Below are 27,500 nucleotides of genomic sequence, written 5' to 3' on the forward strand. Positions count from 1 at the left end.
GCAAAATCAGGAGCCGGAGTCCCTGAGGCAGTTCATGGCTGAACACAGTCACATTCTGGCAATTCCTGCGATGCCGCTGGAACCAACCGTATTGGCCTCTGCCTTTCCATTGGACCATTTCAGCGACGTGGAGAGGGGGGATTTGCTGCATGGGTAACAGCCTATCCTCCATATCTACTTTACCCAGGCTTCGGGCACTGGAGAGGACACTCTGTTCCAGAACCACCATTCAGAGCGTGACACCATAGTCTTCCAAGACTGAAGGATGCCAACAACTATATCTGTATAGCTCAATTCATGTATGTCAAGCTTTTTGGAACTTCCTAAAAGGTAGAGAAAAATCTATAGTTGAGAGCTGTTTGTCTGCTTTCATTTATCACCTGCTGCGCACTCACTTGTTGCAATGGCCTCTGCAATGGCCTCATGAATGGCAACCACGGTTTATCAAGTCAGACATCACATAAGAACAGCCCCACTGGATCAGGCCATAGGCCCATCTAGTCCAGCTTCCTGTATCTCACAGCGGCCCACCAAATGCCCCAAGGAGCACACCTGATAACAAGAGACCTGCATCCTGGTGCCCTCCTTTGCATCTGACATAGCCCATTTCTAAAATCAGGAGGTTGCACGTACACATCATGGCTTGTAACCCATAATGGATTTTTCCTCCAGAAACTTGTCCAATCCCCTTTTAAAGGCATCCAGGCCAGATGCTGTCACCACATCCTGTGGCAAAGAGTTCCACAATCCAACCACACGCTGAGTAAAGAAATATTTTCTTTTGTCTGTCCTAAACCTCCCAACACTCAATTTTAGTGGATGTCCCCTGGTTCTGGTGTTATGTGAGAGTGTAAAGAGCATCTCTCTATCCACTTTATCCTTCCCATGCATATTTTTGTATGTCTCAATCATGTCCCCCCTCAGGCATCTCTTTTCTAGGCTGAAGAGGCCCAAACGCCGTAGCCTTTCCTCATAAGGAATGTGCCCCAGCCCAGCAATCATCTTAGTTGCCCTCTTTTGCACCTTTTCCATTTCCACTATATCCTTTTTGAGATGCGGTGACCAGAACTGGACACAATACTCCAGGGGTGGCCTTACCATCAATTTGTACAACTGCATTATAATATTAGCTGTTTTGTTCTTAATACCTTTTCTAATGATCCCAAGTATAGAATTGGCCTTCTTTACTGCTGCTGCACACTGGGTCTACACTTTCATTGACTTGTCCACCACCACCCCAAGATCTCTCTCCTGATCTGTCACACTCAACCATATTTAACACAAACCAACTTGGATTGCTTGCAAGCCCACTTCATATGGGGATTTCCAATACTGGCATCTGAGTTGACGGCAAACCACAAATTTCTCTATTCAGCCTTTTCATACTATGGTTTGGCATGATACTGAAGTAGGGCCTCTTTGGCCATCTGAATAATTCTTGCATTATTACATCCAGAAACCTGCAGCAGTTACTCAGTCTCAAGAAAATTGAGGGTTAGCAAAAGGAGTTCCATTCCATCTAGCACTTATTTAGGGGGACCAATCTGATAGATACAGAAAATATATTTTCAGTAAAAATTTAAGCACACACACAGAAAACTCTTTTTTTAAAATAACTCTTCATGACAGAAAATTTGTACTGTGTGAAGAATTGCATCAGTGAAAGCCAACCAGTGGTGCAATCACTTGCATATCCTAGCAGAGTGTGTGCGTAGGCAGAGGATGAAGTCGCTCAAGATTTCACAGCCTGACTTCAGGGAATTCAGTGTCACTGGCCAAGAAAGTGCCACTTATCAACTGAAAGAAAAAGAGAAAGAATAGATGTTAATTCCTTGTAAAGATCACCATTGTTCTCTTCTGGGTATAATCAATATACAGAAAGAATGCAGGTCATGTTATTGCATGACGGAGTGCCCATAAAAATTCATCGGGTAATGCACGCCTGGCAGTTCACAACCCTGACAAGTTTGGGGGAAAAAGAGTTTAAGACAAGAATGTGGGTAAGTTGTCTGAAACAAACAACAGTCCATTTTGGACAGCATATAATGCACTCGCTTTCCTTGGCCACTGTTTCCACAGATGCTGCCAAGCACAGTTCTAAAGCACAGAAAGGATGGTATGCCTAGTGCAAGCGCTGTCCTCTCAAACCATCAAAACACAGATAAGACTACAAAGAGAAACTATTCTGTAACCATCATTTTCAAGGAAAATGAAAAAGTTGCTTCACCGAAGGCCACTTATCCAGCAATAGTTGCATCAGGACAGAATATTAAGCAGGAAGTGGTCTTGTAACACAAGAATTTGGCACTGGAGTAGCTGGTTTGGCATTCCCATTGCTATGCTACCTGTGCAAAGCCTGCTAGTTCATTTGATGAAGAAGCGACCACCTTGAGGGTCAGTAGTCCCTCTGCTGCAGATATATGGAGCATTTAGCATACCTGACACTCACAAACACCTCCATCTGGAAGTGTAACGTGCCCAAATTCTAATATGTATGTCAGTCCCACCAAGGTCACTGCAACTTCTGTGATAAAATCCAATGTAATTTTGCTTTGATTTTGCTATACAGATGCATAAAATAAAAAGGTAATATTTTATGCAATTACCAGTTCAATCCTATTCAACTTTCCAGCATCGGCGCAGCTGGAATGAATCTCCCAGATAAAGGGAAAAAAATTCCCTTACCTTGAGGAGGTCTTCGTGACTGCCTCCCCCAACCACTACAGAATATAGCGCATGCACTGTTAGCATAGCTGCATCGGGACTGGAATGTTAGTTAGGATTGGGTTATAAGTGCATAAAAGATAAAGACAAGAGATGAGAACTGGTATGATAAAGGGAACATTTACTGAACTGAAAAAAAAATCATTCTTTTAAAACTAACCCAAGGTGTTGCTCAAGATCATTTCCATAAGCAGCCACTTATTTCAATAGCTAGGTATAGATCCTGCACAGTAATCTAATGCTACATAAAACTGATCACTCATATATACACTGTAATATGACTTGATTATTGGATACTCTAAAGTACACAGTACACACTCCTAAACTTTTGTCCTGGAATGGCTACTTTCCATGAGAGTGTAACATTGAGATTAAAGGCAGACATTAGTCCAAGTTATGTATGCAGTTTGCCAGTGCCACACATCTTTGGAAAATGCTTAAATCTTTCAACTCTGATTTACTTTAATAGTCACTTGACATAACACATAGAGGCAGATGACAATAGATTTTACCTTTTTGGGAAACAGAACATTCCTCCACAGGAGGTGGAGCCTACAGAAGAACCAGAAAAAAAATAGTAAGTAATTCAGGCTAGCCCAAGAGCTTGTGAGATTTTTGTATTTTTTTTCTTTGGAATAACAAAGGTGTTCATGATGTTTTTTTTTGGGGGGGGGGGGGAATAGTTTGCAAAGCTGCAGTAAGCACTGAAACTCAACACCCACAAGTAGGAATGTTCTTTGGACCCTGGATTTTATCTTGAGCCACTGGGGTAGGATGGACTATAAAGCTGAAAAAATTTTCTTTTTACAGTCAGCTCTGAAAGGAAATGGCAAATTCCATTTATAAACATGCACTATATACGGTATCTCCTGTAATAAAAGTAGGAGAAGATGAGTCACCCTGGGAACTTGGCTTTTAAGAGAAAGCAGAGCTCTCATTTGGGCCAACTATGCCATGACTCAGTGTGCAAAACAGATGCTTCGGTCCATCAATAGTTAAAAATCAGCTCTCTAAATAGCTGGGAAAGCTCATTTTTCTTAAATAAAAAAAACCGCCACCACTCCACATACTGATGCAATCAATGCAGCTGGCAAAGATGTTTATATAGGATCAGAATGGGGACTTCGTTTTTCGTATATAAGCAACCATTTATATTTAGCATCTTTGCTTCAGTTGTACATTCTAAAATGCAACATTTAAAACAGCATGACCAAAAGAATCTTTAAAATGCTATTCTTTATTTTGGATCCATTCAAAGATAGCAATTCATTCACATCTCTCTCTCCCCCTCCTCCCCATCCTCACACACACAGAGAATTCTTTTTTTCCTGTAGAGAGATGCATTTAATTACACAAGGCAGTAAATAAAGGATTCTCTCAGTGATTATCGTGGACTGCTGCTAGTCAGTGAGTTGAGTGCTGGGTAGTAACTCATGGCAACAGGACAAATGCAAAGAGAGAGACAGAAAGAAAGCAGGCAACATTCAAATGGTCCATCTTACTATTATTTAGTATCAGAAGGGGGATGGGGTTGGGAATCTGGCATTATGAAACACTGAATGAGAAAAGGCAGTTACTATATTCCACTGAAATATTGCTAACAGTGGCCACATTCATCTTTGCTTATACATGTGTATATGTACACCAAGACAGTAAACAATAAGTGTTCTCCATTTACTTTGTAACCAAGCCTTTTCTTTGTGCAATGCATTAGATGACAATGGCACATTTGGTGACCATCTGCCTCCATTGATGACTTGCATTTAAGGGGGCTGGGAAATTCATGAAAAATGCCTTACAGTTTTCACAATTGCTTGGGCATCCTCTTCATTGCAGCGGTATGGGCTGGAATCCACCAGAAGGTTGGTGCTGAAAGACAAAATACAGTCACATCTGGGAAAGAACACTGAGATGGTACAGACATAACACCAAAGCTGGTTTGTCATAATGTCAAAACCAACACAATCTGACAAACTATGGTTTGTGAGTGGCAGCCACACCAGGATCAGAAATGATGGTTCAAAGTTGTTTTGCAAACCACAGATTAGGCAAAATTACGTTAGGCATTACAGAAGGTCCCAGCTTACAATCAAGTTACAAACATCTGATTTATGAACAGACTTGACTGGGGCTTTGAAGCAGGTACAGCTGAGAAGACATCTGCAAAACTTAACAATGGAAGCTGCTTGGAGACAATCCAAGCAACATAACTTAGAAAATAGTGACCCCTTGCTGTGGCAAAGGGGAAGAACAGCAGCTTAATCGCATTGGATAAGATCAAACGACTGGGAATTTCTGGGGATAAAAGGGAGGGAGAGGATAAAGGAAGCAATCCGTGTGACCAAGGCTGATTGGGCAGAGCTGAGATATTATGAGGCACAGGAGTGCATTAATACCATAAGTGGAAAAAGTGGACCTTGAATGAAGGCAACTCTAATAACAGCCATTTACAATGGTTTGGGAGGTCACTATTTGGGATAACATCTGGGGATGTTCATCCAAGGTAATACAGGGAAAGAAGGGAATCATGCACACTATGGTTTGCCTCACCTCTGGAACACAACTGTGAGTACTGCACTGGAGTGTAAGCTATGATTCTCACACACCATGTCCTCTGATAGAGTACACAAATAAATGCAGTGAATCAAATAAGATGTCACATACACACACTGATGACTAAGACAAAACATGTTTTAGGCTCAGCTAAGACATCATAGCACACCATGGAAAAGGAAGTGCAATGTGATGTCCTGGCAAACTCAACTGTTTGCAAACACTTGGCAATCTAGAATCAGAAACTACAGTTTGAGGTGGGTTGGCAAACCATGGTTAGGTGCAACAGCAAAAGTGAGCCTCTTGCCATAACTCATTCTTTCGTAAGCCCTTTCAGTCCTGTACCACCTGGTTCCTTTGCAGCAACCTCTATCCAATGTTAGCTAAGCCAAGGAGAGGGGATGGGCAAGAGGCTTAGACTGTACCCCTGAGGGAAGAGCTCTACAGGACTGCCTCAAAGCAGTGCTATGATTCTGGACAGAGCTCTTTGCCCCTTCCAGTGAGAAACAGCAGAAGACATTGTGTAAAATATTCAGATAGAATATTAGAGTCACAGATATGTGTATTATTTAGGAAAAATTAGGCTGCAGGGGAGAAAGGTACCATTATAACAAAATCAGTGTTGAGAACTCAAATCAGTGACTCAGACTCGAGTCGCGAAAATGTGTGATTTTGGGTCATGAGTCAAGCATGTGGAAGACTCTGAAAAAGACTCAAGTCGTGGGCCCCACACATGCTGACTCGAGTCTGCTTGTGTCTGGGGGTGCCTGCTTACTGTTTTTGTTGTGTGAAAAACCTTATGGGGCAAGCATTCCAGCAGTGAGCAGTAGGAAATTCCAGCCGGGAGGCAGGAAAGGGTTAATGCGAGCAGGAGGGAGAGGCGGGACTTCCATCTCTGATAGGAAGGAAGGAACAGATGATCATTGGACAAAGGATGGGCATTCTCATATTTCCACTGGCTGAGAGAGGGCAGGAAGAGGAGCAACCCTCATTGAATGGCTGGTGCAAATGGAACTACTTGTGAGTAGGGGCTGTCAAGGATCAGGTCGTCCTGGTAAATCTCTCAGCTGCTGCTTGTGAACCTCCTGCCTCTCACCGCTTCTCTTCCGGCTCTCACTCAGGCCCTCCCACCCTATTAGAGATGGCAGGGGAGCGAGTAAAGAGAACTCCAAAACAGACACGCACACAGCAGCAGCCCCATTGTTCCTAGGTTTGGCTTTTTAAAGAAGGCGACTCAGCCCAGGGAGACAGAGGAGGCAGGAGAGCAATCACACTTTGCAGGCATGGTTCTGTTGTTACTTGGTGGAGGAAGCCCCACTGAATGACGGGCTGCAGTGGGACTACTTCTGAGTAGAGCTTCAAGAATCGGGTCATCCTGGTGAGTCTTGCAGCTGTTGCTCATGATCCTCCTCCATTTTGCCACTTCTGTCCCAGTTCTCTTACTTCTTCCCACCCTTCCTGCTCTCTTTACAGATAGGCAGGGACAGCAGGGAAGTATTCACAGGGAGCTCCAACACACACACACACACACCAGCAGCAGCCCCGTTTTTACCACTTTTTAAAGCGGGAGGCGACTCAAGTCCATTAGAATCACTAAAGGGTGATTCGGAGACTTGGAATGTGCGCCCATTATGACTCTCTTTCAAGTTAAGTTGTGGGGGGCTGGTGATTCAACAATTCTACTCCAGTCAAACTATGCTGGGTTTTCCCACGAACAAAACATCAAACCTCTAAATATTATACATACAGCACAGACCAATTGTCATGAAAGGCCACCCACTGATCCAGGGCAGTGATGCCTAGTGCCAAGCACTCACTCCCTTCCCATCCCCCACTCTTCCAATTGGTTTAATGTGCAGCCTGGTGGGACAAGATCCGGTCCGCTGCCAACAACCCAAGAGATCTGGTTCCCAGAGGAGTTTCCTGGGCAAACCCTTTCCCCAAGAATGCTATGCAGAGCTGTTAAAATGCTCTCACTCTGCCAGTAATACCTACAGAGTGGTGAGGATGACAAATCCACTGATCCCAGAACGTGGCAGAGGTTTTAAGCAAAAAGGTTGTACAGATGTGTGCCACTTTGCAAACTTTTGGCATGTCAGGATTGCATAACCTATGACCATGTGATTACATGTCGGGGGCGCACAAGCCAACCCTCTGTCTGAGCCTCCCAGAGGCAGTACACATCTGCGTGCTGCCTCTGCAAGGCTCAGAGAGGGAAATCGCGTCTCTCTCGCCATTTCTGGTTTCCTCAGTGAGAGAAGGGATTTCCCTCAGTCTGAGCTCCGCTAAGGCAGTGAGCAGATGTGTGCTGGCTTTGGGGAGCTCAGACGACCCTCTGGAGGGGAGGGGAGCGGAGGGGAGTGGAGCATCCCCTTCCCTGCAGAGGGTCTGGATTTGTCAAGCGCCACTTGATGACAGGGATCTCAGTTCCAATACCTGTTGTTAAGTGGCGCATGACTGTACTAACGGGCAAGGAAAAAACAATGTAAACAGGCTTGGTTCCTCACAGGTTAACAACCCCTGAATGGTGCTGGCTCTGCAGGGAAGCCTTCACATGGAGGCCAAGACTAGGCCAAGAGTCTGGATCCCAACTTGGCTTAGTGCAAGCTGAGGCAACTAAGAGCACCCAACTTCTGGATGGGAAGGACAAACAAACAAAAAAGATGCTCCTGGCTTATTTTTGGTCCCTTTTCTATTTTCCTGGGGCTCTCTCCAACAGCCTTCCACTCTGCCCACCAGAGAGTGGGCTCTCTCTGTCTTGCCCAGTCTGAAGCACACAGAAGAGAGTGAGAAAATCTCCTCAGGCCTGGAGACCTTCTTCTGGCCCCCTCCCCAGCTCTCCAATTGGTTGGCTTCCCTTTAAACGTGAAGCACCTCAGAAATTGGAGGGAAAATCCTCCTGAATAATCACAACTGTAACTATTTCATCACACCAATATTGATAGGTATTTTGTAATATTAAGGGGCAGTGTCATGAACACACACACAACCAGCCAATACCTCCATTATTCCCAAATGACCCAGCATGACCACTTACGACTCACCCAGAATATGCAAACCAAGGCATCCCCCTAGCCCTCCAAAAAATTCAAGGTTATCGCTTTTGGAAGCAAACTATAATCTCAAGATTAGAGACCAATTTATTTTTGGAGCCGTTACTAAAGTTTAATTACTGTGTAATCTGCAGGGCTCATGTAGTCAGGATTTTTTTCAAAAAACAATAATTAGGCAAAATTACCAACAAAAGGCAGCACATAGAAGGAACCTTTAGGAACAGAAATACTGCCATCAAAATAAAAAAAGCAGCCTGAGACTGGATTTTGATAGAATAGTGTGAAGAGGGTGCTCACCATTTTATAGCTCCTCCATCAGTTTTTTTGTGAAGCAAGGCTTTCCAGTATTCATGGGTGGATTTAATGATTTCAAGGGCAAATGCCTATTGAATTTTAAAAAACAATAAATAGAGATGATGCTTTCTTAAACTGAACAAAATCACTGTCGCGTGTTTTTGTTTTACAAATGTATTTGTACCCGCCTTTCCCATCCCTCAGACAGACCTTCAGGGCACCAACCAAAATAAAAGCAAACCATTAAAGTATACAGTTGAAAACTCAGAGCAGTAAAGCCACAATCAAAACAACCAAGTGTAAGATCACACAAAGATCACATTTTTCAGAGCATTTAAGGAGCTATTCTAGGCAGATGCATACTCAATTAGTACTTTTGTAGTCTGTCACTGGAAAGCAGAGAGGGAAGAAATCATTCAAGCCTCTAAGACAACAATCCTATCTATTCCCACCCCCGTACAGGGATGCCAAAATGGCTACCACCGCATCCTGAAGGGGAACAGTTGTTCTCTTACCTGGGGGTAAGACTCTGCAGCATTGACCTGTGCTAGTGAATCCGCTGGCACAGGTCTGCATGGACCTGCATCATGGAATTGGGTCCGGGAAGGGGGCTAGGATTTGGTGGCCACTGCTGCCTCTGAACTTGCTCCCTTCCTGTATCCAGCCTGCCCTTTCACTACCTCGTTGGTGCCCCATTCCACCCTCCCCCACCCCTGTTGCTGCCTTGTTCTGCCCTCTCCCCCTCTTTCTGCCCTCCCCCACCCCATTCCACCTCCCCCACTGTCTTACCTACATCAATCAATCAATAGTACCTTTATTGGCATTTACATCATCAGGTGATCAATCCCCTGATGTGCATGGGAAGGCTCCAACCTTCCCGCTGGTGTTCCAGCTATGTGCTACTTCACACACTGCTGGAAGCACAACTGCCCTAAAGCAGGTAGCACTGGCAGAATGCTTGTTCTGCCAGCACTACCAGCCCACATGATTGGGCTGTACAGCAATGAATTCCACAGATTGAGTGCTACCATTGTCCCATACATGCACCACAGATCAGAGGGCAGAAGGACACAAGACAGGTGTGTCTTCATCCAATGACTGCAGGTGTGAGCAGGCTCCGCTGGAAGAAAACAGCCTTTTATAAAACATAGCTCAAGGAGCTGTCCAGGAACACCCAAGTTAAAAGTGCACATTCAACATTAATTGCTAAATTGTTCCTAATTTAAAAGGTGGAACTTCCCACAAATCAATTCTAAACATATTCAGAACATTTCCTGGTCAAAGTTTTCAAATGCCACCAATTTGCACCAAAAGGAAGGGCAATCCAAAAGCAAAGGGAAAGAAACCCAAGAATGACAATGCACATTTCATTATAATAGACCCACTAAAGCACAGATTTCTTCCACAGAGGCCATGGGAAATAAGCCGTATTTGGAGGAAAGAGCAAGCCATTTTGCTTTCCCAGAAACATTTTGAGACATCCCTCCAAGCCAGTTCAAACAGAGATGGAAGGAATTTAGTTCAAGCTTTGGCTCTGCTTTAGCAAAGCATTTCAGCATATGCTTAATTTTAAAACGCAGCTGTTTTGGCTACAGACCTGTCCAAATCCAACTGAAACAGTTGGAAAGTATCTAATTGAGGTCAGTAGAAGAGCTGGGAATGCAGCCGAGGTCGGATTTTGTTTCTAGAGAAAGCCAAGTATACACTGGTTTCCTAAACGATGCATTTTAGGAAATGCAGAAAAGGGAAGATTCCATCCAGACAGATCAGAACATTCTCTATGAGTTGAAGGTGCTGTAAAGAATGGATGACTTCCATCCAAGGCAAGGCTAGTATGGGTATTCCCTGCTTTCTGACAGTTTTTCGACTATCCGCTCTTTCAACACATTTCATTTATACTCAGAAGTCATTCATTCAACTCATGCTCCACTCTTTCAACCTCTCTCTGCTGTTCTAAAGGCTAAAATTGCCCTTCTCCATGTTGATTTGCATATGTCACGGTGACTGAAACTGTTTTGTGTGTGTGTGTGTGTGTGTGTGTGTGTGTGTGTGTGTGTGTGTGTGTGTAAAGACAGCACACATGCCAACATTAGCACTGAGTTTTTTCCCATTCCTGAAGGTGTTAATGAGAGTCTATTTGCACAAATATTTGTGACAGTGGGAATTTGCAAAATAATAAAGCATTTGCAATCTGTTAGCTAAAAAAGCACTGGAAGCAACATTTGTAAACTGAAAAAGACCAGGTTCTGCTTTTCAACCATTTCCGCTTTTCACTGTTCCGGTTCCTAACCTATCAAATGAGCAGGGGGTGCCTGTATGCACTAGGAGTGCACTGGAGAAATTTCCCATAAACCTATGGGATTTGCATATTACAGTTTTCAAAAACTGTTCTAAACTCATTAAAGGATAAAGATCAATTATAAAATGTTTTACACTGGTAAGTCACTTTGAATATTAATTTTATGGAAAAGCTGATAAGGTGAAGACAGACAGACAGACAGACAAACAGACAGACAGGGGCAGGGTAATAAAAATTACTTATGGCCCCAAATGTGTGGGAGACTAAAAATGATAAAAGTGTTTTTATAGTCTTGTTAGCATTGTTACACTAACAGAGACTTCTATGAAATTCTATCTAAAAATAGAAATCTTGAACTTGAAGTCTAAATGATGAAACCTGATATTTCTAGCTCCATAGCAGTGGCTATATAGATGAAATTTTATTAACATTATTATTATTAACAGTATTTATATACCGCTTTTCAACTAAAAGTTCACAAAGCGGTTTACAGAGAAAAATCAAATAACTAATTGGCTCCCTGTCCCAAAAGGGCTCACAATCTAAAAAGATGCAAAAGAATACCAGCAGACAGCCACCAGAACAGACACTGCTGGGGTGAGATGGGCCAGTTACTCTCCCCCTGCTAAAAAAAGGAGCACCCACGTGAAAAAGTGCCTCTTACCCAATTAGCAGGGGTTAATAGAAATAGAAAGTACTGGTATATAAAGATGGAATACAATATATAACTCTTTTTTTCTCTCTCTCTCTCTCTCTCTCTATGTGTGTGTGTGTACACACACACAATTCGAAAGATGAAATACTGTATCTTATACATGTTTTTAAAGACCACCAACAGCTTTGCCATCACATGAGCTTCCCTCCCCCCTTGTTTTCTTGTATGAGATTCCAGAACTTCTTTGAGAGCATTCTTTTGAGAGTAGGAACATGTTTCCTCCAAAGCTATTAGGAAATTTGTCGTTAATAAAAAAAGATTCATCACCTTGTCTTTAAACTTGCCATTGAACGCAAACTGATTTTCTGGCTTCCCATCTGGGACTTTATATAGCCTGAACCAGTCAACAGTAGCTTCGAGATAACCTGGTTTGAACTTCCTGATGTCATCAATATCTGTAAGTGATTAGAAAGACAAAAACACGCACATAAATTAGACACCAATTCACCCAACCGAATGGCTAATGCAAATAAGCAGGTGGTTCAATATACACATAAGTGATATGTCCAGGTAGGGTCGATAAACACACCCCACAAGCAGCAGGCATGGTACTTTCCCTAATGCGGCAGAGAACGGGGTGGCCCTTGTGCCGTATGCACATTGGATACCATGCAAAAATATGGACTCCAGCCACTGGCTACTATTCAGCACCTTCCTTTCAAAATCAACAATAAAGAGTCTTGTAATATAACGACTCCTTACTCCACTTGATATTCTAAAACAGCCCTGAAAATCACAACCTCATACCTTTATTTGTGTTTCTGGGCAGCTCTTTATAATCTACGAAAGGACTCATGGGATTTCTCCTATCACTGCTCTAGCACCAAGGAAGTGTACCTTTCTGCAGCACACAAGGCAGTTCTGCTGATTGGCATTGCGGTCAAGTCTTTTTCTATTGACCTGCAGGCACACTGGGGTCCCAAGAGCCACAGGAAACATTCTGACAGTACAGCAGGATGGGATGTGTGTGTTTGGATTTGCCTGGCAAGTAGAGTGGATCTGTAAACCTATGTGTATATTTGGATTCACCTGGCAAGCAAGTGGATCTGTAAACCTGTGCCCCAAACAATTGTGATCCTGGCCCCTGTGCCACCCAGTGCCAAGATCGCAAAATGCTGGGCCCTGCAGTCCAAAAAAAAGCCACTTCTGGTTTACAGCGGAAACTGGAAGTGGCACTTTTAGGCCTTCTAAGGTCAGAGAGGCCGAGGACGGCCTCCCCACCCCCCAGTAGGCCCTCTGAGGCTTCCAAAAGGCCTAAAAAGTCACTTCTGGTTTTTGCTGAAAACTAAGGCCCTGTAAGGTAGCCTTAAGAACAAACAAAAAACAAAAAGAACAGTAGTGAGGGGGTTGCGGTAGTGCCCCGAACTGAGTGGCACCCTGGGGCATTTGCCCCCGACCCCCCCCCCCCAGGTACACCAGAGGCCTCAACAGCAAAGCACTGGATCACACTTCAGTCACAGAACTGTATGCCATTGTTTGCAATGCAACAGGAATGGCAATTGAAATGAGGAAGGTGACTGTCACTTGTTCCACAAAATGAACGTCTTGACTTGCCATGGAGGCTCCCTAGAACAACACACAAGCCTAAGCACAATATTCATGGGAAGGGCTGCTTGATAGTTACAAAAAAAGGGGGGATGCCTTGCATGTTACAGATCAAGAGGAAACACCAAGAAAGCTTGCACATTTCAGACCATCACATAAGTCTCTAGTGCACTCCAGGGACACATGGCAGGGAAACCCCATGAGTTAGCTCCAGCTCCCTGGCCAGTGCCTCAGATATAATCACAGGCCCTCTTAAGCCCTAAAGCAGCCACTGGACTTTCTTAATTCTGCTGGGACTTGGACCCATAAAAAAAGAAATTGTCCTTGTTACAGACAAAAAAGATGTGTGCTCTCTCTCTCTCTCTCTCACACACACACACACACACACACACACACACACACACACACAGAGCTAACATTCCTTCGCCATTTGTTGCAAGTATTCTAAAATGGGCTGTGGGGAAAGGACATATGTTTTTAATGACTTTTTATAAACATTTACAGGAAACAGAAGCTTCAGTCCTTATAAAGGCAATTGCTATGCTTTTGCAGCAGGGAAACAAAAGACACTGCACATCTAAATTAAGTTGTTTTATGTCAAATGCTACCCAGTTTCACTACAAAGAATAACTTTCCCCGGTTACTCTGCATACACCAACATACATCTGCAGAGGGCCAACATGCTAGGTGCTGCCCGGTAAAAACCAGGCTGCGGTTTTTACACTGAAACATTAGTGACATTCCTCAAGAGAGAGCACTGAACAGCAGCAGTAGGTTAGTTCCACTTGTCCTGCTCTTCCCCCATAGCACAGAACAAAATTTTTGAAATTATTCTAGTTTATTGAAGAAGCAGCCCAACCAATTCAGATGAACAGGGTGAAGCCATTTAGCCTTACATCTGTCAAGCAGGTTTTTTGTATGGAGGAGCATTCAGTCATGTGCACTGCCACCTGTGGTCTTAATGTGGTACAGCACAGGCAGCAATTTGAGCTTGAGCACCTAAATAATGCCATTCCCCACTTCTTAACAGCTTAGAGAAAACAGCGTTGGAGCTCAAAAAAGTAAGCATGTATGCTCAAAAAGTGACCCTCGACAACACAGCAACAAGGTGGACAATATGGATTTTGGAAAGAGTTATGAAACAGTTTATGTTATACATTCAAATACCTTCAGACTCCACAAAGCAACTTAGTCCAAATCTACGCAGCAAACTCACACTAGTTTTTAAACCTCTTTAAGCCATTTCTGCCCAACATTGCATATACACAACACAGATCAAATGTACACACCTGTGCACTGGGCAGAAAAGGGTTAACTGTCATGGCTTCCCCAAAGAAGTCTGTAAACCAGAGGTATCAAACATAAGACCCAGGGGCTGTAAGCAGATCTGCGGAAGTCCTTTATCCAGCCCATGGGCCCTCCCAGCACCACTACAAGGTGCTCTCAGTTGCTGAGCTGTGATGAGGTGTCACTGCTCAACAGGCAGCCTGTTTCATAATTGGGCTATCATATATCTTGAAAATATGATCAAGATTTGTGTATTTTCTCTTCTGTCATTTAAGAACATAAGAACATAAGAACAGCCCCACTGGATCAGGCCATAGGCCCATTAAGTCCAGCTTCCTGTAACTCACAGCGGCTCACCAAATGCCCCAGGGAGCAGACCAGATAACAAGAGACCTGCATCCTGGTGCCCTCCCTTGCATCTGGCATTCTGACATAGCCCATTTCTAAGATCAGGAGGTTGCACATACACATCATGGCTTGTAACCCATAATGGATTTTTCCTCCAGAAACTTGTCCAATCCCCTTTTAAAGGCATCCAGGCCAGATGCCGTCACCACATCCTGCAGCAAGGAGTTCCACAGACCAATGACACGCTGAGTAAAGAAATATTTTCTTTTGTCTGTCCTAACCCTCCCAACACTCAATTTTAGTGGATGTCCCCTGGTTCTGGTGTTATATGAGAGTGTAAAGAGCATCTCTCTAACCAATTTATCCTTCCCATGCATAACTTTGTATGTCTCAATCATGTTCCCCCTCAGGCATCTCTTTTCTAGGCTGAAGAGGCCCAGACGCTGTAGCCTTTCCTCATAAGGAAGGTATCCCAGCCCAGTAATCATCTTAGTCGCTCTCTTTTGCACCTTTTCCATTTCCACTATGTCCTTTTTGAGATGTGGCGACAAGAACTGGTCACAATACTCCACAATACTCCACAGGTGTGGCCTTACCATCGATTTGTACAATGGCATTATAATATTAGCCATTTGTTCTCAATACCTTTTCTAATGATCCCAAGCACAGAATTGGCCTTCTTTACTGCCGCCGCACATTGGGTCAACACGTTCATCAAACTGTCCACCACCACCCCAAGATCTCTCTCCTGATCTGTCACAGACAGCTCAGAACCCATTAGCCTATATGTGAAGTTTTGATTTTTTGCCCCAATGTGCATGACTTTACACCTACTTACATTGAAACACATCTGCCATTCTGCTGCCCATTCTGCCAGTTTGGAGAGATCCTTCTGGAGCTCCTCACAATCACGTCTGGTCTTCACCACTCGGAAAAGTTTGGTGTCGTCTGCAAACTTTGCCACCTCTGCTCAACCCTGTCTCCAGGTCATTTATGAAGAGGTTGAAGAGCACAGGTTACAGGACAGATCCTTGGGGCACACCACTTTTCACCTCTCTCCATTGTGAAAATTGCCCATTGACACCCACTCTCTGTTTCCTGGTCTTCAACCGGGTCTCAATTCAGGAGAGGACCTGTCCTCTAATTCCCTGACTGTGGAGTTTTTTTAGTAGCCTTTGGTGAGGGACCGTGTCAAACGCCTTCTGAAAGTCCAGATATATAATGTCCACGGGTTCTCCCGCATCCACATGCCTGTTGACCTTTTCAAAGACTTCTAAGTTTGTGAGGCAAGACTTACCCTTACAGAAGCCATACTGATTCTCCCTCAGCAAGGCCTGTTCGTCTATGTGTTTGTAGATTCTATCTTTGATGAGGCATTCCACCTTCTTACCCGGTATAGATGTTAGGATGACCTATAGTTTCCCAGGTCCTCCCTCCTTCCCTTTTTAAAGATTGGTATGACATTTGCTATCCTTCAATCCTCTGGCACTGTGGCTGTTTTGAGGGGCAAGTTGCATATTTTAGTCAAGAGATCAGCAACGTCATTCTTTAATTCCTTAATAACTCTTGGGTGGATGCCATCAGGGCCCGGTGACTTACTGATCTTTAATTTATCAATGAGGTCTGAAACATCTTCTTTTAACCTCTATCTGACTTAATTCCTTGGTCAGGAGGGGCCGTTCGGGCAGCAGTATTTGCCCAAGGTCTTCTGCCATGAAGACAGATGCAAATAACTCATTTAATTTCTCTGCCATCTCTAAGTCTCCTTTTATCTCCCCTTTCCCTCCCTCACCATCCAGAGGGCCAACCGCTTCTCTGGCAGGTTTCCTGCTGCTAACATATTTGAAGAAGCTAATTTGCATTTCATTTGCAGCTAATGAGTTCCTAAGTAAGAAAAAAAAGTACTTCTGGTCACCATCTGCTTAATGACATCACTTCCTGCTTAATGACATCACTTCTGGCCCTCAGTAGGCATCATAAATGCTATTTGGCCCACAGTATGAAATAGGTTTGACACCTGTGCTGCAGCCTGATGTTGCGGGAATACTCTCTTAGAGTTCTTTAGCTCAGTTTACAGAACTGCAGTTTCCAAGATAGAAAACTTGGAAAGAGATTGTAAGAGGAAAAATCATTATAGTTAAAACAAACAAAGTGTGTAGGCATGTTGTCGCTCTCCACTGGGTGAGATGGATGAGCAACAGGATGTTGGAAAATGCTTACCATGGATGTTCTGTGACTCTGGGTCATCCATACCAATAGCTATCACCTTCCAGTCAGTTTCTCCTTCATCAATTAGACCTAGTAGCCCAAGGACCTTCACCTGAACAACCTCACCAAGTCCGCGCACCTTAAAGCACAAAGGAAGACTTTCTGAATCAGAAAGGTAAGAAACAGGCTGCATATTTTTTCCCTTCCCACAACTACACCACAGATCCTGCGCTCATCCTTTCCCAGCCTGCTTCTCATTTCATGTCCTGGATCTGTTCTGCTAAGTCTCTAAGATCTCAAAACAACAAAACAGCAAGACAACAAAAGTAAAGGAAGCAGATTTCTTACTATAGAGTCTGTATCTGGTCTCAGAATAACCTGTTGCCATTATTCACAGGTATAACTTACTTCTTGTAAGTTATAATGCCACTCTCCACTCCATCAAGTCAGGTCAGGTCCCAATTACACTTGTACAGCTATGCTGTACTCCTATTCCTTCCAAGTTTACACTTATCACAATATTAAAACAAACTTCTTCAAATATTCCAAATTTGTTTTAAGTTTTATAGGCATGGACTTGTGCTTGTTTTATTACAGTTTCATCATATCCTCTCTTAGAAGCCATGCACCATTTTAACAAGTAATCCAACAGTTATGTCATGGTCATCATCAAGCAAGGTCCTTGTCCAAGGACCTTGTCTTTTCTTTCAACCTCTCCAGTATGGCCGCCAGTATAATCTTCCCCACTAACCCTTTCTTCCTTGCTCTGAGGACCACATTTCCATTTGCCTAGTTATACTCCAACTTATCTTCAAGCCTTTTTCATCTATTGTACTCAGTGTCCCAACCAATATCCCTTCAGAATACATAGTCTTCCATTTTGGTTTGGTTACTGCTTTGCTACGCAGAACCCTCAGAACTGATACCTCTTCAACAGAGTCTCACTGCCAAGGCTGGACATTATTAAAATACCCCATTGGTCAACAAGAAAAGATAACTATTCTCCAACCTTCTGGAAGCTATTTCTATGTTTTTCCTATGGCACAAAAAGTCGATCTTATAATTTGATCTGAAATCCAATGCCTCTTTTCTCTACCTCAAGAGCTAAACAAATGCCATACTTTAGTTCATACTCTCCAAGACTGAGTCTTACTTCATATTAGGGAGCCACCTGTTGAAAAATTAAAGTAAACCATTACAAAAAAATTTTTTAACCGACCTGGGAACCAATTTCACATACATCAATGGGATCGTTGTCACCACAACATCCTGTGCTATCATCTTTATGGTTGGGATCTTCCCAAGTCTGTTGAAAGAAAAACAATTAAAATTAAGCTCCAGTTATTAGAAACTGGAGGAAGCGGATCAGAGGAAGTGGCCGGACCACTAGCCCATCTAGCTCAGGATTGTCAGTTCAGACTGGCAGCACCACTCCAGGATTTTTCAGAGGGTTTTTTCAAGCAGATCTTAGAAATGTCACAAATTGAACCTGGGATGATCTGCATGCCCAACATGTAGAATCAGAGTTTGGAACAGACCTACAAGATCATGAAGTTCAACCCCGCTGGCAATGCAAACAGTCTACCCACAGTCCAACATCCTTGATAGATGGCTATCCAGCCTCTGCTTAATGACCTCCAACGATGGACAGTGTACCATCTTCTGAGGCAGGCTCTTCCACTGCCAAATAATTTGTACTGTCAATAAGTTCTTCCTAACATTTAATCAAAACTTCCTTTGTTGTAATTTAAACCCATTTGTCCTGGTTCCATCCTCCAGAGTAAACAAGAACATTTCACTCAATCCACATGACAGATGTGGATGCTTGTAGATAGTCATGGTGTCACCTCTCAACCAGCTTTTCTCCAAAAACATGCCTAATTTCTTCAACCTGTCAACACAGGACATGTTCTCCAGCCCCTCACCATCCTAGTCGCCTTCTTCGGACCAGTTCCAGTTCATCAACATCCCCCTTAAACTGTGGTGCCCAAAACTAGACACAAAAATTCCAGGTAAGGTCTGCCACTGGGCTCTTTTCTTACATTTGGTAATCTGTATAGTTTAATAGAAATTCCAAACAAAAGAGCTCTTTACTGCTGGTTGCAAGAAGCCATTTACTGAGACAGTACAGTATTGGTGCCCATAGTACAATGGTTAGAGCAGTGTTTCTCAAACTGTGGGTCAGGACCCACTAGGTGGGCCACAAGCCAATTTCGGGTGGGTCCCCATTCATTTCAATATTTTATTTTTAATATATTAGACTTGACGCTATCGTAGTATGTGATTGCATCTGAGGATATGTTACAGACCTGTACTTTCAACAAACTACTATGTATAATCTTTTAACAATATTAGTGAATGGGACTTACTCCTGGGTAAGTGTGGACAGGATTGCAGCCTAGGATTGCAAAAAATTTTCCTGCTTGATGACGTCACTTCCGGTCGTGACATCACTTCTGGTGGGTCCTGACACTCTCATTCTAAAAAGTGGGTCCTGGTGCTAAATGTGTGAGAACCACTGGGTTAGAGTATTGGACTAGGACTGGGAAAACCTAGGTTCAAATCCCCATTTAGTCACGAAAGGTGCCGGGTTTGGACTAGTCACCATCTTTCAGTTTACTTCACCTTGCAGGGTTGTTATGAGGATAAAATAGGGGCAGAGGGAACCATACCTGCTGTCCTGAGATCCTTGGAGTGTGAGTGGGATAGAAATGTAATTAATACATGCACTTTTGGGGCTAAGGAACTGGCCCTCACGATTTGGTAAAAGAGGTCAGCAGCAGCCACTCCTCTCTTTTTATGTTCTTTCCCAACTGCCAAAAGCCTCTTCATAAAGAAGTATTCCTAGATCACTGGCACAACCCAAAGAAGTGGGGCAGCTGACAGCAAAAGATTCCCCCTTTGTGCCTGCAGTTGGATGCGAGGGTTCAAAGTCTATAGTGGTTGAAGCTTCTCCTCTCAGTAAAACATTATACTGAGATGCATGACACTTTTCCCTAAATACGCTCCACTTTAAAATACAGATTCTTCTCAAAGTGTATGGACAAAATCACTACATAATATCCCCCCTTCCCACTCCTCATTGCATAAGCCTACAAAACAGTGGCAGGCCTGTGGGGGAGGGGGGCAAAAACCCTGGATGCTAAGGCCTGCCGCTCCCCCCACTGCCACTGCCTCCACCAGCTACACCACCCTGCCTGCCCATCAGAGCCCTTCTGTGGGCACGTAGAGCTCTGTGTGGCACTCTGAAGTGTGCAAAAAGCTTTCTGAGGCTTCTAGTGCAATCTGGGTACTTCTGGTTTTGTTGGGAAATGGGAAGAGCCCTTTAAGATCACACCAGAAGCCCAGAAGGCTTCTCAAGTTCATCAGAGCGTTGTGTGAGGTTCCATGTGCACCGGTGAGTATCCCCTGGGGGAGGGGCAGTGTGATGGGGCTGGCCCTAGGTCAGGCATAGGGCTAGGTCTGTTACTGTTACCAAATGCAATTGTGTTCCTTGACACTGCTTTGCATTCATGAATTGCGCACAATTTACAGAAAAGTTTCACAATTTCAACAGACCAAACAAACAAAAAAAGTTACCTGAGGGAAGGCGCCGTAATTCCAAATATAGCCCTTGTGGGGGAAGATATTTGCTACATATCGCAGCTTGCCTTCCTTTACATCTTGCTTAATGGGATTCAATGGCTCCTTTGTGGCAATCTGAGCATGTTGCAAAACAGAGAGCATGAGGTGGGGGAGGGTGGGGAGAAAGATTACTGTGAAATGGTTCAGGTAATTATTCCCACAACAAATGACTTGACCAAGCTTCACACTTTATAATCAGATGGATAATTTGCCCCAGCTCTAAAGGTGATGAAGGGGGAACAAAAGACACAACTGAAATTAACAACATATGCCTAAAATATATCCCCTTCCTATCACTTGACAGTAAAAGCTTGTCAAGTGCTTTTGAAAGATGCTGGTACTTAATGCTTTTGAAATATGATGGTACACTTATAACACTTGAATTGTGGTAAATATGTTTTTTTTCTTTCAGAAACCCCAGTCATTTCTGGGGAATTCTTCACTGCAATTGGTCTTTACTGGCACAGACCCCTCCTGAGCACCAGTTTCTATTGAGTTCTTCTGTGTAGTGAGAGCCAGTGTTTGAGAACCAATGTGGGGTAGCAGATTAGAGCAGCAAATTTCAACTGGTGTGCTGCAAAAGGTCCATAGGGCGTGTAGCAGGAGCTTGGAGCACAGCAGTTAAAAATAGTTAAAGAACTCTTTTGGGTTCTGTAGCTCTGTTTTTAGGGCAACTGTCTGTAGTAATGAATAGTCTGTCCCTCTTCCTATGCCAGCAGAGGAAGAGGGACAGACAATTCGTTACCTTAGACAGTTGTGCTAGAAACAGTCACAGAATCCAGAAGAGTCTCCCAGAAACAGGAAGTGACGTTGCAAGAGACAAAGACCATAGAGAGTGTGCTGTGAGCAGAAAAACAACAGTGCTATTGTAAGGGGGAGAAAGCGGAGGGCACATCCATGTTCCCCTGAGTCCCTTGGAGGAAGGGTGAGATCAAAATAATGATAATAATGTGTAATTGTCACCACTCCTGTAATCTCACTGACAAGTGGCATATTCCTTGTGTCTATGCAATGTTTAGCAGTTTTAAATTGTTTGAAATAAAAATAAAAACTTCCCTGGGCAAATGTTTCTCTGCTCAACTACCTGGGCATTTATGTTGTCATTTAAACCAGTTTCATAAACAAGGCTCCATATACTTACTCGCAGCATCAACAAGACCACCTCCCTCAAATCCAGAATATTTTGCGATCCTTTCCTTTCTATGAACGTACATCCCAGCATATAACTCCCAGGTATTTGGTTAAACTGCCAAACAGACATTTCTTCATGGGAGCTAGTCCCACTGAATTCAGGGAGACTTACTTCCAAGTAAACGTGTTTAGGATGAAGCTGTTAAGACTATGTGAAAAAGAGCTCCCTTAGTGGGTGCACCCCTTCTTATGAAATGCACTCCCAAAAGATGCCTGCCACAACCACTCTGTTGAGTGCGTAAAATTGGATGTGATGTGCTTCTCTGGGCAGATCTTACCCAGAGTGGTTACTGCTCTCTATTTACAGACAACTGGTTTTAATGAACTATATAACTTTTTTTTACTGCATTCAATGTGGCTTTATTGCAAAGCATTAACTTATTTGCAAGCTGCCTTGAGAGCTCTAGCTATAAGTTTTCAAAGTTACCTCCATTTTAGCATTTGTCCAGCGAGGCACTTCTACAATCATGTTAAGGATAACCTTTATAAGACAACAAAACACACAGAAAAATGTAATATAAAATACAGATAGTTCAGGCATTACATGCAATGTAGCAAAAGTTGCTATTACCTCTTCTGGGCTAGAGGAAACATTCCATCTGCCTCTAGCAAGTTTTTTTTTTTTAATGTTCTATTAACTTTTGAGAATTTATTGCCAAGTTTGATTAGGCATCAGGGTTTCTCTTTGCTCAGGAGCAATAATGGTTGGCAACCTTCAGTCTCAAAAGACTATGGTATAAGCCTACAGCACCCAGTATTCCCAGGCGGTCTCCCATCCAAGTACTAACCAGGCCTGACTCTGCTTAGCTTCCAAGATCAGACGAGATTGGGTATTGCTTCTAAATGGGTAAGGTGGGGGAACAGGAGCATGCTGGCTAGCTATGCCTTCCAGGTCCATCACTCGTGAGGAAGGTAGCATGGAACCCAGAAACACTTTCTCAATGTGCTTTAGAACACTGGAAGTTCATATTTATAGATCACATAGAGGAAGCATCTTTGGGTTCAGCCCTGTCCTCCTCAGAGACATACTGAACCCCAAGATGATGGGAGCATGAAGCACGTTGGTATTTGAAGGGTATGGCTAGCAGACATGCTCCTTGTTGCTCCTCCATCCAAGTCCAGGAACAGCATACCTGAGATTGTAACACTTGAAGAGGGCGACTAACTAAAAACTTTTAGTCCTTAACAAATCCCCAAGGAGGCTAACAGGAAGGATTAATATATTTAAAAAAATAAAACAACCCAAACCATAATAATAAATATATAACCCATTTATGCCCCCTCCCTGTTACGTATATACAACGTTGGGCAGAAATGGCTTCAACAACACAACTGACAATGATTAAAAGCTGAATAGTAATGAACAAGAATTCATAGGAGAAAATATTATTCAACTCAGTAATGATGAAACAAAAATACTTACTACATACTCATATAGCAAAACCACATGCTATATTACACATCTCTTACTTTACCCCAGAATCCAAACAACAAACATTTAATTGCAAAGAGTACATTAGAATTGAACAGGAAAATTTTTCTACCATTAGCTTGCCTTATAACAAAGCACTACTTTAAAGTCTAACATCTGTTTTTCTTTCAGAAAAATATCTAGGCAATTTAAAAAACTGATTTTGAGGAGTGGGGAGTAGTGTTGTCCAACTGAAGGAGAAACCAAAAGACTACCCAAAAGCTTTTACACATTTGTCTACCAAAATATGAATCCTGGGGCACCCATTTCGAGTGGTGACTGTGCTTTCAGCTTCCAAGGGAACTCTTCCCTTTGCTACATTTCTGTAATCATTGTGTACCTGAGAACATGTACTATGCTTGACTTAGTATTATGGCTGTGAGAACTTCTAGGAGCTTGTAGCTCTGTGGGAACCTGTTATTAAGTCCAATATGATGTTTGCCACCAAAGCAGGAGACAGGGTCACAGTCTGCATGCAGAAAGTCCCTGGTTCAATCTCCAGCATCTCCCTATTTGCAGCGTATAGCTAGATGAGGGACAGATGCGGCCTGAAGAAGGTCTTTATCTGGCCCTCATCCTCTCCCACCACCACCATCAGCTGCTGAGCTATGATCAGGGGTCACTGGTGGTCCATAGGATAATTGGGTTCACTTGTATCAAGAAAATATGATCAAGATTTGCGTATTTTCTCTTCTGACATTTGCAGCTAATGAGTTCCTAAATGAGAAAGAGTGCTTATTTCTGGTCCTGAGTCACTTAATGATATCACGTCCTGCTTAATGAGATCACTGCTGGCCCTCAGCAGGCATCATGAATGTTATATGGCCCGCCATATGAAACAAGTTTGACACCCCTGAGCAAGACCAATGATCTGACTGTATTCTTTGTGTGTTGAATAAAATATTACTTTACTTTCATTGTAAAAGAGCCGTGATATATTAGCACTGTGCACCCAGAGGTTCCATTTGGTTACGTTTTCCTAGTTTTCTAGCCATACGCAGAGGGCAAGGAAAGAAGCAAAACCCTAAGCTTGACCCACCCCCTCAGGCTTCTCATATGCCACTTTTCTCTGAACCTAGCTCCAATCAAGCTGCGTTTAATTAAAACAATTCCCTCAAGTACAGCCCTGAACAGTAGTCACAATAAAGAGTTTTGTGACTGCCATACCTCACTTCCATTGAGCTTTGACCTCTTTGCAGGAATCTCTTTCTCCTGTAGGAAAACAAACACCAGTGTACGCAGATACTCATTTAAAGAGGCAGGTCTAAGATATTTGTACTGAGTTAGGAAGTACAAGGATGCAGTTGCATCAAATACATGTGTCAGGCTCAAATTAAAAAAATGAAAGGTGCAATTCTTTTTAGACTTACTTAAGGGCAAGAGCCATTGAATCCAGTGAAATTTACTTTCAAGTAAATATGAACAGGAAAGATTGAGTTACATCTGTGTTCTCTTTCCACTGATGTTTATGCAGCAGTGCAGGTTATTCTATTTTATTTTTATATTGCCTTTCTCTAAGGAGTTTGAAGCATCAATCTGTCTACAAAATAGAGTATTACATACATAATTACCTCGCCTGAACCAGCAAACAGAGGAATGTCATGGAATGGGGAAATATACTTTCCCTTTGAATTCTCTAAAAGATCGAAACAAAAGTTAAAAACACATACACAATACACAGGTCATTGACTTGTATCTCTACAAGCATAAGGGAAACTGCAATTATTTAAATATAAACATGGTTTGATTAGCTAAAATACACCCAGTTACTCTACTGACTCCCAAGTCAAATGATGGACATCAATTCAAATTAGAGTGTTAGAGACAACCAAAACTTTTTCAGCTTATAAATTCATGCTGCTACTTTCTGTTCCGAAGCCAACAGGTGATAATATCCATTCAAAGATAAATAGACTCTTGCCTTTTCCCAAAGTAATGTTCTCAACAGTGATGTTGATTTCCAGAGATAAAGAAGCTGATTACAAGAAACAACAAAAGCCTGACCTCACACTCAATGTCAAGGTGACAAGGTAAAGGCTACTAACAGATCCAATTTTGTCTCATTGGCAACAGATGTTATAATTTGTTCATAGATGGTCATTTGAGCTACCATCTCATAACATAAATCTATTGCTGTTGTTGTTTATTAACACAACAACATACTTTTCAACAAAGCAACAAATACAGTATTCTATATTGCCTTTGTATATAATATTTCATAACTAAATACCTGTAGTTATGTTCTGTTCTCAAAAACGTGTTAACATGCTGTTGTGCTCCTGTGTACCTCCTATTCAACAGTGAAAATAGTCAAGACAAACTTTCTGTACTAAGGTCAGCCTAGCCTAGATTTGTTTACCCAGATCAGTTAACAGCTTGTCAAGGTCTCATGCAACTGTCTTTCTCAGCTCTTTTGCAATCCTATCCACACTTACCTGGGAGTGATCCCCATTGACTACAATGGGATTTACTTCTGGGTAGATAGCCATAGGATGGGATTCTAACTGGAGAGGCCAAGAACTGAATTTAGCACTGAATCTGCTGTACAAAGCACACATCCCTTTTCTGAGCTATGACCCTTTTGCTCTCCTATGAATTGTACCCATATCGACATCAGCACATGTGCTTTGCCTACTCAGAACATTGTTTTACCCAGTGTAAACTTTCAAGGGGTGAGAAAGTGCATGTTCTTGAGTATATAGGCTGAAACTCTACAGCTACTTCCTTGGGAGAAAGGCCCACTGACTTTCTTCTGAGTTAACATGCAGAGGATCAAGATGGAAAGCAATAATTTGCAAGGGGATTTTACTTAATATAACTGTCTGAACAGGGTTAGCATTTATGATACGGTGGCACCTTTCAGCCTCCCAAGCCATGAGCAAGGCTTGCATAGTCACATGCAGAGCATTATGATAGGCTGTGCCTTCCTAACACGTGCACCCTGCCAAATACCGGAATTGTAACATGTATGACAATCTACTTGTGGTTTCCACACTCTTCCCTGCACAGAAGCTGTTTCCACACAGCAAATCCATAGCATTTGAGCAACCCTGAAGCTGCGCACAACGCTTTTCATTGACCCCAAGACTGCTTCACACTGCTTCACTGCTATAAAATTCCATTGCAAAAGCACATGGCCACTCAAGGAGCCACATTGTTTGGGTTGTATTGCTACATGCAAATAAACCATTTGAGTACATGGACTGGGTACTGCTCTCAGTGTGCTGCTCAGTGCACATACTGGCTGTGCTTGGCATGCAGCTGTTTACACCAGCACAGGCTTCTTGCAGGCTGGATCCACCAGAGAAATGTCAACATGGGAACCACTTCTGTGTAGGACGGAGCTTCTCACGCATTGAGCACCGGGACCCACTTTTTAGAATGAGAATCTGCCAGGACCCACCAGAAGTGATGTCAAGACCAGTAGTGACATCATCAAGCAGGGAAATTTGTGACACTCCTGGGCTGCAGTCCCGCCCACACCTCCTGGAGTCTCCAGGAGGCTGGTGCTGTGCAGAGATGACAGGGCCCGGCAGAGGAGGTGGGGCTGAGAGCAGGGGGCGTGTCTTGGCGAGGCGCCTAAGCCCCGCCCTAGAACGCGAAGGTACAAAGTAGCGAGGGAGGTCGCCCTTCCACCTGCGGCGCTGGGGACAGTCGCGCACTTACTGAAGTAGAAGCGGCAGTCGGGCAGGTGGAGGCGCCCGCGCTGCTCAGTGCTGTAGCGCGCCATGGCGAGGCTGCCCGGCTGCTGCTGCTGCTGCAGGAGCGGCGCTGGCACCGTCCTCCTCCGGGCGCAAGGCTGCAGCAACAGCAGCCGACTCCAGGCCGCCCCCGCCGCGCGCATGGTGAAGGCAGCTCTTCCGCTGCTGGGGCAGCTCCTCCCCCGGCGCGGGTGGAGCCCGAGCATGCCCAGCGCGGGGCCTGGAGCCGCAGCCGCTCGCGAGCGGAGGGAGGGCGCGGGCAAGCCCTGGCGGGGCGGGGCGGGCAGCGGGCCTCCGGGTCGAGCAGGGGCTGCAGGAGGCCCGGCTGTGCTGCCCCGAATGTCGCTCAGTTGGCCTCTCGAGGGCTGCAGGCCTAGCCGCGCTTTCCCGGGAGTAAGCTCCATTGCCTCTAATGGGACTGACTTCTGAGTAGACATGCGTAGGATCGGGCTCCAACGCGCTATCCCTCGGCTTGGGAGTGAGGCTG

At 43.7% G+C, this 27,500-nt stretch overlaps 1 protein-coding gene across 1 annotated transcript; it reads right to left on the reverse strand.

Moving 5' to 3' along the window:
* Window positions 1-1,590: 1,590 nt before the first annotated feature.
* Window positions 1,591-27,196, reverse strand: PPA2 (inorganic pyrophosphatase 2). Its single transcript, XM_066631851.1, has 12 exons — window positions 26,979-27,196; window positions 24,884-24,948; window positions 24,480-24,524; window positions 22,269-22,322; window positions 20,606-20,725; window positions 18,246-18,332; window positions 17,039-17,165; window positions 11,906-12,033; window positions 8,628-8,713; window positions 4,524-4,593; window positions 3,237-3,276; window positions 1,591-1,797 (listed from the first exon to the last, which is right to left on the reverse strand). The coding sequence occupies exons 1-12, from the start codon at window positions 27,154-27,156 to the stop codon at window positions 1,769-1,771; spliced, it is 1,029 nt and encodes a 342-aa protein (XP_066487948.1). The 5' UTR covers window positions 27,157-27,196; the 3' UTR covers window positions 1,591-1,768.
* Window positions 27,197-27,500: the final 304 nt, after the last annotated feature.

The sequence above is a fragment of the Tiliqua scincoides genome, chromosome 6 (genome assembly GCF_035046505.1).
Source record: "Tiliqua scincoides isolate rTilSci1 chromosome 6, rTilSci1.hap2, whole genome shotgun sequence".
NCBI lineage: Eukaryota > Metazoa > Chordata > Lepidosauria > Squamata > Scincidae > Tiliqua > Tiliqua scincoides.

Bases quoted from the DNA above. Each gene is read 5' to 3' on its own strand.
- PPA2 (XM_066631851.1), bottom strand. From the start codon at position 27,156: ATGCGCGCGGCGGGGGCGGCCTGGAGTCGGCTGCTGTTGCTGCAGCCT. The intron at 20,726-22,268 runs GTAACTTTGAAA...CAACATGCTCAG, and splicing joins GGACAAATGCTAAAATGGAG to ATTGCCACAAAGGAGCCATT. The intron at 18,333-20,605 runs GTAACTTTTTTT...TTCTTTCAACAG, and splicing joins ATTACGGCGCCTTCCCTCAG to ACTTGGGAAGATCCCAACCA.